The 12,189-nt window shown below is 49.1% G+C and overlaps 5 protein-coding genes and 2 non-coding genes across 7 annotated transcripts; 4 read left to right on the plus strand and 3 right to left on the minus strand. All coding sequences in view use genetic code 12, as the record gives it.

Moving 5' to 3' along the window:
- Positions 1-1,428: 1,428 nt before the first annotated feature.
- FOB63_003756 (uncharacterized protein) lies at positions 1,429-2,511 on the plus strand (the record flags this gene model as incomplete). Its single annotated transcript, XM_002614698.1, has 1 exon — positions 1,429-2,511. The coding sequence occupies one exon, from the start codon at positions 1,429-1,431 to the stop codon at positions 2,509-2,511; it is 1,083 nt and encodes a 360-aa protein (XP_002614744.1).
- A 973-nt stretch (positions 2,512-3,484) lies between these two features.
- SHE3 (She3p) lies at positions 3,485-4,786 on the minus strand (the record flags this gene model as incomplete). Its single annotated transcript, XM_002614697.1, has 1 exon — positions 3,485-4,786. One exon carries the CDS (start codon positions 4,784-4,786, stop codon positions 3,485-3,487), a length of 1,302 nt encoding a protein of 433 aa, XP_002614743.1.
- Positions 4,787-5,499: 713 nt separating this feature from the next.
- FOB63_005614 lies at positions 5,500-5,573 on the plus strand. Its single transcript has one exon. It is a non-coding gene; the product is annotated as a tRNA-Ile (tRNA).
- Positions 5,574-5,580: 7 nt separating this feature from the next.
- FOB63_005615 lies at positions 5,581-5,653 on the plus strand. The gene has a single exon. It is a non-coding gene; the product is annotated as a tRNA-Ala (tRNA).
- Positions 5,654-5,912: 259 nt separating this feature from the next.
- RAM2 (bifunctional protein farnesyltransferase/protein geranylgeranyltransferase) lies at positions 5,913-6,779 on the minus strand (the record flags this gene model as incomplete). Its single annotated transcript, XM_002614696.1, has 1 exon — positions 5,913-6,779. The coding sequence occupies one exon, from the start codon at positions 6,777-6,779 to the stop codon at positions 5,913-5,915; it is 867 nt and encodes a 288-aa protein (XP_002614742.1).
- A 1,352-nt stretch (positions 6,780-8,131) lies between these two features.
- Positions 8,132-9,646, plus strand: FOB63_003759 (uncharacterized protein; the record flags this gene model as incomplete). The annotated part of the gene is made up of 2 exons (XM_066102354.1): positions 8,132-9,017; positions 9,069-9,646. 2 exons carry the CDS (start codon positions 8,132-8,134, stop codon positions 9,644-9,646), a joined length of 1,464 nt encoding a protein of 487 aa, XP_065958297.1.
- A 516-nt stretch (positions 9,647-10,162) lies between these two features.
- On the minus strand, positions 10,163-11,503 carry YTM1 (Ytm1p; the record flags this gene model as incomplete). The annotated part of the gene is made up of 1 exon (XM_002614694.1): positions 10,163-11,503. The coding sequence occupies one exon, from the start codon at positions 11,501-11,503 to the stop codon at positions 10,163-10,165; it is 1,341 nt and encodes a 446-aa protein (XP_002614740.1).
- Positions 11,504-12,189: the final 686 nt, after the last annotated feature.

Consider the following 12,189-nt stretch of genomic DNA (forward strand, 5'->3'; position numbering starts at 1 on the left):
GGTATCGCACCGTTTTTCCTACTTGGGCAAAACTTAGCGCAATCAAGCGCACTATTGTATCATACAGTCTGTACAAGTGTCAAAATGGTGATCTGTCACCGAATGTGACTATGGAAGGATTTATTTTCTTTCTTTTTCAAATAAGCTTCGATCTACAGAATCGGTAAACGTGTATAGTTATGACTATTGTATAATCATCTTCTGAAAGGAAAACGAAGAGTATTGTTGGTTTGACTACGATGGTGGAAAAGAATGGCACGCTTTCAAACAATTGAGCAAATGGTGTAGCACAAGCAATAAATTTTAGAAACTAGCATTCAAACGGAGAAATTATATAGCTCGTATTTTTTCCGTTAGATTCCGGTTTTGTTGATTTTCTGCATTCTGACCAAAATGTGGGACAAGATGGGTCAAAGAGATGATGGTGCATTAGCCACCGCTACAAAAGCAAGATCTGCCATTGATCGATAATTATCTGGACTTAAAGAGAATAAGCCGAATTGGTTCTCATCCAGTAAAATGCACTGGCTCAGTACGTCATGGCCTAATGGATTTCATTGTCGGCTTAAGTTAACAGGTGTCGACTTTTGCAAGAAGGAAATTCAAGTCTTCAGTAAAGTCCATCTCAGTGACAGATAAGCCAGACTTGCTGAAATTGTAGATAAATCCACAATACATTTTTCTTTGCTTGCCGACTCTGGGCTTACCTCAGACCCGGCGAAGGCTGGTGTCTGTCATTGACTACTAGAACTTGTATTTTTGCATCTTTTTCGCCTGGATTTTCAAACATCCACCATCTTCTGCCTGAATTGACCGCCTGAACTTAATTGCCTTCTTTTCGCCCAGAGAAGTGCCATCTACCGTCATTTTCCCTGAATATTTACAATATATATAATGATTGAACTAATCAAAATTATAAGAAAGGTATTACTAAATTAATGAATGTAGCTACAGGTATATAAGTTGAATTAATCAGTCTACCTAATACTTTAAGTAACATTATCAGCATAAACATTTAATAAACCACCAAATTCTAATACAAGTCTATATTAAATTATATAATTGATCATAATAAACACGTTGGTTAGTAACTAAATACCTGGTTTATTATTCTATTTCTCATTCGAAAATCAGTAATCTACTGATGAACAGTAATCTACTGATATGGCTGTCTGAGACTGTACCAGAATCTGCGCGCCCGGTCGCCAAACTTTCTAGACTCCATCGCTGAATACACAGGACAAAAGCAGACCGTGGAACTTCTGACTCTGCCATTTTCGTCCTGTCCATTGTTACTGTTCGCCATCTATCTGTCATTTCTCAGAACCAAGGTCTAAGGACGCCCATCTTACAGGCACTGTCATAAGACATACAAGAGGGTCAGAACATACAAGACGGTCACAACATCCATCGCCTAGATCTCAAAATATGGAAAAGATGTTTTCCCTCCGGGCCCACGCGGCGCCAGTGTCTGGTTTCTGCCCCTGGGAAAACCAGCTTGTTTCCGCAGACCGCCTGGGCACATTGATAGTGTGGAATCTCTCCACGCGGCGGCCCGCGGCCCGTTTCCGCGCCCACGAGGGCCAGGTTTTGTCGATGCAGCCCACGCGCTTCGGCCTTTTGACCCATGGCCGCGACTCGGCAGTGCGAATATGGCCGCCCGGCGCGGCGGAAAACAGCAAGGGCGGCGATCCCCATCCCATCTTTGAAATGCCCGTCAATGCCCTCAATTTCTGCAATGTGGCGTACATCGACGGCGCCGACGGCACTGCGCTACTCGCCACGCCTGCCTCGGTGGACTCGGACTGTTTCGATGTGTACCGGCTCTCGCCCGATTTTTCGCTCGCGCGCGCGGTGGAAAACCAGGCGCCCAAACAAGAACAAAGAGGAGCGGACCAAATCGAGGAAATCGGCGCCCCGCCCGGCCGCGGCGAAGGCATCATCATGCGCTTGGCCTGGGCGGCGCCCGACTTGCTCTATGTGGGCTATGAATCCGGCGCCCTTGCGTCGTTTTCCCTCTCGCCTGAAGGCTGCCGCATGCTTTGGCTTGCGCGCGCCCACTCGCCGCATCCCGTCTTGTCGCTTGCGCTTGAAGGCGCGCGGGTATATTCTGGCTCGGCAGCGAAAACACTTTTGGTCCACGAGCCGCCGCATGAGGAGGCGGTCGCAAAACACAACTTGGGCCACTATGGCGTCCAGTGTTTTGAGATCTTGCCGCATCTTTACTTGGCAGGCTTTTGGGACGGTCTGGTGGCCGGGTTCTCGCGCGACTGGCAGCAGCTTTTCAGTCTCGAGCGGCCGCACGAGCAGATCGAGGCGCCCGAGTCGCCGCTGCGCAAATCGCTCTGTTTGTTTGTGTGGAGCGCGCCGGCTGCGCCCGAACAGTCGCGCCGCGACCGCCTTCGACTGCGCCGCGCGGCGGGGCGCTTGCTTTTTGTAGGCCACGCCGACGGACTAATCGTGGCATACGCTATCGACGAACTGCTGGAAAATGGGCTTCTAGAATCATAAAAAGACGAGCTCTAGAATGATAGAAAATGCTTCTCGAATCAGAATAACAGGCTTATAGAACATGGAACAGAAAACGCCTCTACAAAGAATCGGAAAACAGTAAATTTAAGCACCATTGTGTAGATGTAAAGAGATTGGCAGAGTAAAAAATAAGAAAACTCGGGAAACGTGACAGTTGATGGCACTTCGCCGGGAAAAGAGAAAGCAATGTTCCGTCAATCCAAGCGAAAAAATGCAAAATACAAGTTCAGGCGGTCAATTACAGAAACCAAACTTTGCCGGCGTCGAACAATGGGTTATTAGTGCATCTGTAAGCTGCAGTGGTGAACACTGATGATAATTATATTGCCTTATATTGGCGGAAGAGTCCTTGCTGGCTGATCAATTAATGTTAATGATTTATGTTCTACTGCTGCTTTGTTTTTTTATTGTTTTCGCTTTTTTTTTTTTTTTTTTTTTTTTTTGCTGGCACCATAAGTTGGACGCTACCTGAAATGCTCTCAATTGGCTATTTCTTGCTCGAAGATAGTTACTGATACTGCAACGGAGTCATTAATGAGTGGACGAAATGCTAACGAGCCTGAACTGGACTATTACAATTCTTCATTACCCCCGTTTATAACTTCTCCAGAAGATGACTGTAAACAAGAAGGCACTGAGAGCATGGTTGGTTGTGGTAGACTGTATTATCCCATACTTTGTATATTTGTAGACACCGCAGATACATCTAAAACCGTAATAGTCCTCTCACTTACTCAAATACCTTATCCGATATCTATTAGATACTCTATTAGATACTCTATATCAGAAATATATAGACAACTAATCTGGGCCAGAATATATCGACTTCCAAGTCAGAGATTCTCGGCCCAAGCAGTTATCAATAACTTCCACGGGTATCAGTTGTTCTCCGCCAATTTGCACATTTGTCGCAAAGTTCCATTCAAGCGATTTCCCCGGCTGCCTCTGCCTTCTATATTGAGGTGTCAGCCTTGCTCAGACTGCGGCGGTTGGATCCGTTGTTGTAGTTGTTGCTGCCGCCGTAAAACAGACGGCGTTTGGCCCCACCCGAAGGTGTTCGCGAGCCCGAGCCGGTCGAAGCAACGCGGCCGTTTTTGGCATTGTGCGACGGGCGGTGAGACGTGTTGGATTGGCTCGTGTGGCCCGAATAACTGGAGTGGCCGCTCGACTGCGGCCGTGGGCTGTTTCTGCCGCCCAGCGTGCTGCGTGACAAGGAATTGCGCGCAAGTAGGTCTTGCTGGGACATGGGTCTACGCCCCGGTTCGGGTGTTCTGGCCGGTTCTTGGTGCGGCCGTGCCCGAGGAAGCGCATCAGACGGTTCAGCCTCAGGCGATACGCGCATGGAGCTGCGCTTGTGTTTTCTGCGCCGCACAGATGGTGTTCTCATGTTGCGCAGCTCGTCGGCCTTGTCGTGGCCCGTGTTTTGGCCCTGCTCCAACTCGTCCACGCTCGTATCAAAAGAGGCGCTGGTTTGGCTGAGCAAGTCGTCAATGTCAATCTGCCGCCCGTTGTGCTCGGAGATCTTCTCCTGCAAGTCGGGAAACTTCTCGCGGATCAGGTTGATGGCACAGATGTTCTCTGCCAAAAGCTCTCTCGACTCTTCGCCGTGGGCTTTGGCCGCGCGGGACAAGGCCGCCAAAAGCTCCAACACCGTGCGGTTGCGGTTCACGTACAAGTTGTCCATGACCTTCCGCTTGTGCACGAGGCCGTCGAGCAACGTGTCAATGTCCTTGTCGTTGCTGTCGAGCTTGCTGGAAAGCTCGGCCATCTGTTTGCGGCTCTCCTGCTTGTACTCCTCAAACTGCTGCGCCACTTGCGCCAACTCGCTCTGGTAGTGGCGCTTGTACTCATTTTGCGCAGCAAGCAAGGCGTCGTAGGCGATCTTCAACCGCTCATACTCGGCTGTCGACAGCGCCGAGGAATCTTGCAATTGCTCGCAGCGGATCTTCAAGTTCGCGTTGCCGTGGCGCAAGGAGTCGTTGGCAGCACTCAACTTGTCTGTGTCTTCTTCCAAGTCCGCAATCCGCCGCTCCTTCCGCTTGAGAAGCGCGTTCACCATATCGTTTTCGTGTTTGGCATTGGCCAACTGGTCCACTAGCGACTCGTGCTTCGAGGCCAAAACAGCATGGTTTTTCTTGTGCTCGCTCTGCGAAAGCCGGAGGTGCTCGAGTTCTGCTTTCAACTCATCGATCTGCGAGTGGAGCGAGTCAATCACACGAGACGACGTGGGTTTGTTTCTGGCTGGGCTTTCCATGGGGTGTGGTGTTAGGGTGTCCTCGCGATTCGCTCTAGTGTTTTTCAACAGAAGGATATCGGGGAGTCGGGGCAGGAGTGCTGTTTTCCTTTTTTTTCTTCTGCTGGCAGAGAAAAGTTTGGTGCTCGGAGAGTTTTGGGCTCGTGTTTAGACGAAAAATACACTGTTGTACTCTGGTGCGCACCCGTACCTCTGCCACATAGCCTCGTGATTGTAAAGGCTATTCAGTGGGATAGACTATGGATTGTGCATATTCTTGATAGCGGAGCTTAAATTGGTAGAGTGTCCTTGAAAATAGCGGATACATTCAATGAATGTAGACTTTTCTATGTTCGTAGAACCATTGTTTACTGTGTTTGACCGTTTTCATTAATGCTATACTACTTTCTTCGTGCTTCTATTTGGGAAGCTTTTCTCATGGGAGAAAGACGAAAAATGACTGTTACAGTTAGTTATATCAAATCATTCGACTTTAGTATTCTTCAACATTGCGAAGAATTAGCTTTAAGTCGCGCAAATGATAAAGTGCGAAGAAACTACAATCATGTCGGCCAGGTCTTCGTGATTGCTCGCAAAGCCACTGTCAAGCATTTGAACGACAAAAATTGCTCTCTTGTCTACCAAAAAGCTGTTCATTGTCTCTTGCCACAAACAAAGCAACTCTATAAAAACAAAAGTGTACATGCGACGAGCAAAAACAACACCACGAAGAAGGTCCCTTGGCCCAGTTGGTTAAGGCGTGGTGCTAATAACGCCAAGATCAGCAGTTCGATCCTGCTAGGGACCACTTCTCCGGGCGTGTGGCGTAGTTGGTAGCGCGTTCCCTTAGCATGGGAAAGGTCTCCGGTTCGACTCCGGACTCGTCCATTCTTTTTGCTTTTTGGAGGATTGGTGGTGAAGTACTAGTGTATGGCAATAGTTCACTCTATTTTTTATTAGTTCGTCTTTATCAATGGTTGCTCGTGTGCGCTACTAGTGACTAGAATCTAGAGACTAGAATCTATTTGTTGTAGCATCTATTCTATAGGCATTGGTTCATTGGAGCTGTTCACTGGATTGTCCAAGAATTTGTTAGATTTGTTAGATTTGTAGATTTGTTGTTCGTTCATTTGTTCATCTCATTAGTCTATTTCGTAAGTTTCTTCGCGCGGTAGCTCCAGTAATTGGCTCTGATGGGATCGTACTTCTCCGCCAAAAGCCTATAGTAGCGCTGGGCAGCTTCAACATCCTCGTGTTCGGCAATTTCCGCCAACAACTCGATCGCATATGATGACTGCACTTGTGTGGCGAAATCGGCGTATTGTTCCGCCCAAGGTTTGAGCAGCGCCAAGTCGTCGCCCGAGCGCGCAAGGACACCGCGCAAATAGTTCCACGCCGACGGGTTTTGCGGGCAGAGGTCGATTTTGTCGCGCGCAAACGCCATTTCGCGCTCGTACTCCGCCCCAACCTGTGCCTTGTCGCCCTGACTCTTGTTGCGCCCGAACTTCAAGAAAAACCGGTGCGTCCAGGCACTATTGTTGCGCACATCCTGGTCAATGAGCGACTCGACAAAACGGAGCTCCTGCGCATCGTCATAAAGCTCGAACGTCTCCACAAGCCATTTCCGGTAAGACCACACGTGGTGGTTTTTAGGGTCCAGGTCCAACATCGCCGCCATGATGGGATATTCGCGGTGCGGATCGAACCTGCTGGCGTCGGCCAGATCCACAATCGCCTGCACCACTAGCTGGCGGTAGTTCCAGATCTGGTAGTTTTTCTCGTTGTCAAGCGCAACCTCTTCGCACCAGTCGAGCTCGCCAAATAAATCAAGCCCTAGATGCTGTACGATGGAGAAACGATAGTGCCACGTCGTGTAATGCGACGCAAGGAGACCCAACGCTTTTGCCGTGAGATCGAGCGCTTTGAGGGAGTATTCTTTTCGCTCGAGCGAATCCCGAAGCTCTGCCATAGTTTCGGCGTACTCGGGCGAGTAGAGAATCTCACAAAGCGACATGGAATGGACAAATGGAAGAAGGAGGAATTGAGAGCGAAAGCAGCGTCAATAGTTGAAGGCCAATAGAAAACCGCAATGAAGCAACGATAGAGTTCAGATATAAAGGGAGAAGAACACAAGCTTATAATGAACACACAAGCTTATAATGAACACACAAGCTTATAATGGACTCTGATGTTCGATGCGATTACCCATTTGGGGGAACACAATACCGCGTACAGGACGAACCGGATCCGCTAAGATGTGGAAGCTACTTCTAATATGTCCTAGCTTCGATGTGCTGTCGTAAACTGCAATGAACAAACATATAAAAATGTCGATTGTTACTTTATAGATCATCTTGCGCAATGAAACAGTAGAGTGTTAAAGTGCTCAAATTTAAAGGCAGCGCGGCGCTTCACCAAAGAAGCAAGTTGGTTCCCAATGGCCTAGTAAACGGAAACAGCCAAATAATTTTGTAAATTAATTAGCGATAGTACTTGGGAACTTGGAGAATCATGAACAAATGCCACAATCTCATATTAATGCATTGGAGTCTTACTAAACAGACTCACAACTTTTCACCAAAAGGTAAAGAATGAGGGTGGAATTTCTGACAAATTTCAGCAAGTCTCGACCGACCGGGACAAAAATCAATGGCTCATGTTATCAAATGTTGGTTGCAATGGAAATTTCTGTATCCAGTACAAACCTCTTGGAACCAGTGGAAACCTCTTGGAACCAGTGTTAACAGAGCTGAATAGCTACAACGGTATTATCTAATGTTTCGACAGAAAATTCGACAGAAAAATTCAAGCAGAGGTACTAATGTTTCCACAGAAAAAAATCAAATAAGTTTTCGTAGCTGGTAATGTAACAGCTGGAATTCTCGTGGTCCAACGTCACCTATCGTTAGCCTTACGCCAATTTCTCGTTAGCCTCACGCAGCATAAATATATAGACAGTCGACAAATAATTATTCGACTTTACGATGCTTGATTTTCATCTCGAAAACTTTTCGTCTTGACAGAAACAGACTCGAAAAATTATGGCACTCCATTAGGCCGAACACTCATGTCCGGCTAAAGTGGCATGAATGTCAGCATGCGCATCTGCCAATCCTGTACCGACCCCAGGATCTAAAGTCTGCGATCTTCGAACCACTTGACCAAAGGTCTGGTCGACAGATAAAGAGCCACATACTTCCGGACGAACCAAAGAGTCAAACAAGATTGACACAACTAAGTCGACAGCTTGACAATAGTTTTGAGACTTGACCGCTAGACTTACAGACTAGACCGCTAGACTTACAGACTAGACTTGACAGCTAGACTTGGCAGAAGACTGGACTGACGGAGCAGACCTTCCTTTCCATGCTCGCCCGAGACCGCGAGCTCTTGTATCTCTGCGGAGCGTCTTTCGTCGCCGTCTACGTTCTTTTACGGCTCGTGTTGCCGCGTTCGTCGCAGGTACCGCTCCTTGCCGGCGTGTTTGTGGCGACCAACATGTTTTCGCGCACGGGCCTTTTCCAGCTGTTTTTGCAGCGGCTCGCCCAGAAAAAACTCGCGCCCGTGCCCGCGGCGGCCGGCAACGAGGCGTTTTGCGCGCTCGACGCCCCGTTGCAGCGCGAGCTTCTCACGGCGCTCCGCTCGTTGCGCCAGTACGCCGACCACTCGCGCGCCTCCAACGATCGCCGCCGCCGCTTGTTCAGCATGATGCTGTGGCGGCAACAGAAAATCTGCAACGACGCCGGCTACTCGGAAAAGCTCCGTGCCATCGACTCGCACATTGCGCTCAACCAAAAGTTTTTCGATGCCTTGGGCGTTGCTGTGGCCCAGCACTACGGCATTTCGTACCGCGACTATGGCGCCTTGCAGTCCGGCAAGGGCCAAAATACCTCGCTGTCGAACTACCGCGTGGTGGAAAGCTTGGGCCACTTTGTGCGCGACTGGACCGACGCCCGCGAGATCGGCCCCATTCTCGACTACGTCAGGGCCCAGTTGGACAAGATCGTGCCGCCAGGCGAGGAAAAGGACACCGTCGTGGTGATTCCGGGCGCAGGCTTGGGCCGCGTTGCCCACGAGGTGGCCTGCCATCGTCCGTTTGCCGCAGTCCATGCAGTGGAGTACAGTGGCTTGATGCACGCATGCCACCTATACATGTACCGAGACAAGCAGGCCACGGAAGAGAATGCAGACACTGAAGAGAAAGAAAGTGCAAGCGACAGTGAAAACAAAAAGAGAGAAACTACGAGCGACAGTGAAAACAGAAAGAGAGAAAGTACTAGCGACAGTGAAAAGAGAAAGAGAGAAAGTACGAGCGAGAGTGAAAACGGAAAGAAAACTTCCAACGCCAGTGCACCCAGCTCAATATACCCCTACGTCCATTCGTGCTCCAACTTTCTCTCGACAGAAGCCCAGCTCCGTCCGGTCGACCTTACGTTCGCAGCTCGCCCCGAAAATCTCCACTTGTCGCTTGCTGACTTCCGCTACTTTTCCATTCCAAAGCAGAGCTCCATCAAAAATGTGGTTGTGGTTTCGGTGTTTTTCTTGGACACGGCTGAAAACTTGATCGACTACTTTGATGCCATCCAGCTGCTTACGCACCCACTGGGATCTGTGCAAAATGGATACTGGATTAATGTGGGACCTCTCAAGTACGGCTCTGCGGCCCAGGCCGAGCTCAACGCAACAGAAATAGCCCATGTGCGCCGCTCCTTCTCCTGGAAAGATTTGGATGTCACAAATTCCATAGAGGAACCTTCAAAATTCCCCAATAATGGCCTTGTGGGCTACATCACCGACCTTCAAAGCTTGTGGCAGGGCTTTTACGGCTTGTCAATGTGGACAAGTGCACAGACTAAAAACAAGAGGAAAATTAAAGCCTAATAACAACCATGTATATATGATCAGCAAAAGTTGCGTAGCTATATTAGAATGTCTGAACACTTATAAGCAGATTTACAAGCAATTGGCGAAAGGGATTGTAGCAAACGATTTGATCTTCAGATCCAACATTTGAGAAGATTCTCTATTCAGTATTCATAAGCCCTCTTTCGACTCTGTAAGAGGGGGATTCCACATTTCCATAAACAATTGATGCTGGTGTTACTGTCTGGTTGAAAAAAATTGAATCAATTTGATTCAATGAACACTTTCAATTTAAAATCGTTGACTCTATAATCCTGAATGCACCACAAGCACAATAGCTTGAAATCCTCTCTTCACAAGCCTTGGAATGCAGACTATCAGCATTAATGACCTACCAAAAATACGCAATGCAATTTATTATGTCTATAACAGAGCACAGCCCAGTCCCGAATGGGCTTCTGCTACTATAGGACTGTCTAAGAGGTCAGTGTGTCCCCATGACGAAATCCATATTTTCTCCTTTTCATACCTTCTCTACTTCGCAATGTCGTTGCCCTTGTTGATCTGGAGCTTCTTGTCCTCACCACCACTGACAATGCCAATCTGCGGATTCCACGCCACGCCAAACACTTTGCTCTTGCCAGACTCGCGTGTTATAGTGTACAACGGCGTCTCGGCACGCACGTCCCACACTTTCACGGTGCCGTCATGCGACGCAGAAGCAAACATGTTGCCGTTAGTGGGGCATGTGGCCAAATCCACCACGAAGTTGGTGTGGCCCACAAGCTTCGACACCGAGTTTTCTGTGGCGCCCACCTGCGTGCGGGGATCGTGCAAGTTGATGTGGCGGGCCGACGAGCCGGACGCAATAAGATTGACCTCTGGCAACTGTGCCACCGAGAGAAGAGCGTAGCCCGTGCTTCTGGTATCGACACAGCGCGCAGTGACCAAGTCCCACGTTTTGACGGTGTGGTCCTGCGAAACAGAGTAGGCGACAGTAGCGTCGTGGGCATCGAACAAAACACCTTCGACCGGCTGGGCATGGCCCTCTAACAAGGAAAGCGGTGCTCTGTGCTGGACGGCCGCGTCACGCTGCGCCAACTTTCTTCTCTTTTTCGTGGCGGACGAAGCGCCGCTGCCGCCGGCGTAAGGGTCCGTGGCCTTCATGTCCTTGGCCACAGTGGACCAGAGGGCAATCACATTGTCGCTGCCGCCCGACAAGATGCGCTGGGCGCGCGCCTGAACTGCGAGCGAGGTGACGGGCGCGCGGTGGGCGTCCAAAATGGCGAGCGTGTGGCCTGCGGCCTGTTCAGGTTCAGGCGCCTCGTGCTGCAAATCCGCGGCCCCTGCGCCCTCTTTGCTCTTCCACAAACGCACCTGGTGGTCGTTGCCGCCCGAAACCATTCTCTGGGCAGAAATCCACTTGACCGCCTTGACCGGCGCCAGATGGCCCACGTACTGCGCCACCACTTGGCCCGACATGTCGTAAGTCCGCACAACACCGTCGTAGGAGCCGGCAAGGATCTGTGGCGGCAATTCCGCGCCCACAGTGTCGACAGACGAGATCCAGTCTTCGTTGTTGAAGGAAGCCAAAAACGAAGGCGGAAGAACAGCACGCGTGTACTCAATGTGCAAAAACGTTTCGGCAGACAAGCCGTGGCGGGTCAAGTATTCGTCGATGGACAGACGCAACAACACGCCGTCAATCAAAAAGTCAAACGGCACTGGGTCTTCTCGAGGCAAAAGGTGGTTGACCACTTCGGACAAACCGTAGCGCTTCAACGAAACGGGCACAAACAACGGCGCGTCGGCCGCATGGAGACTTTCGTCCTCTTCTTTCGTGAAAAAACGGACTTTGACCTGGGCGTCGGACATGGCTGATAAAGAAAAGTTTGCGATGGATTCTGCAGAAAGCGCGATGATGATGGGGTAGGTACAGTCTGCATGGAGAGAAGACAGCGAAGAGGGAAATATAGTGACGTTATTCAATCGGCTGGATTTATTTGTGTCTAGCTTATGTCTTGTTTGTGTCTTGTTTGTGTCTTGTTTGTGTCTTGTTTGTTGTGTCCTTTGTGTTTGTTTGTCGAATTTTGTTTGTTTGTTGAGTTGTGTCTTAGATTGTTCGTCATACTCGTGATTGTATTGAAATTCTACATGTTCGCACTTGGACTTAGTTGACTAGATTCAAAACACAGGATATACAATGTTTACAATGTTTGGATTTCGGTGGTTGAAATATATTTGGAGCTAGGGCCATCCTGTTGTAATGCAAGTCACATAAATGTCGCAATCTGCGTCATCTTGATGAGTGGCACGAAAGCAGCATGTTAACTGCTATACTTGGACATTTTTCTTCTATTGTCGGTTGGCTTATCTTCTTATCCCAAGCTCTAAGCCTGGAACAGTCTGGAATCCATTACATAAGCCATTTCTACTTGAAGTGTTATCTTCTAAGGGCCGCGGTCGGGCCGCGGCAAGGCCGCGGTGTCTCGAGATAGGCAATTATTTGCAGACTCGAAGTTGAGGCCTTTCAAAGCCAAACCAGTAAAATCCGATTGTAA

The sequence above is a fragment of the Clavispora lusitaniae genome (assembly GCF_014636115.1).
Source record: "Clavispora lusitaniae strain FDAARGOS_655 chromosome Unknown tig00000185_pilon, whole genome shotgun sequence".
Lineage (NCBI taxonomy): Eukaryota > Fungi > Ascomycota > Pichiomycetes > Serinales > Metschnikowiaceae > Clavispora > Clavispora lusitaniae.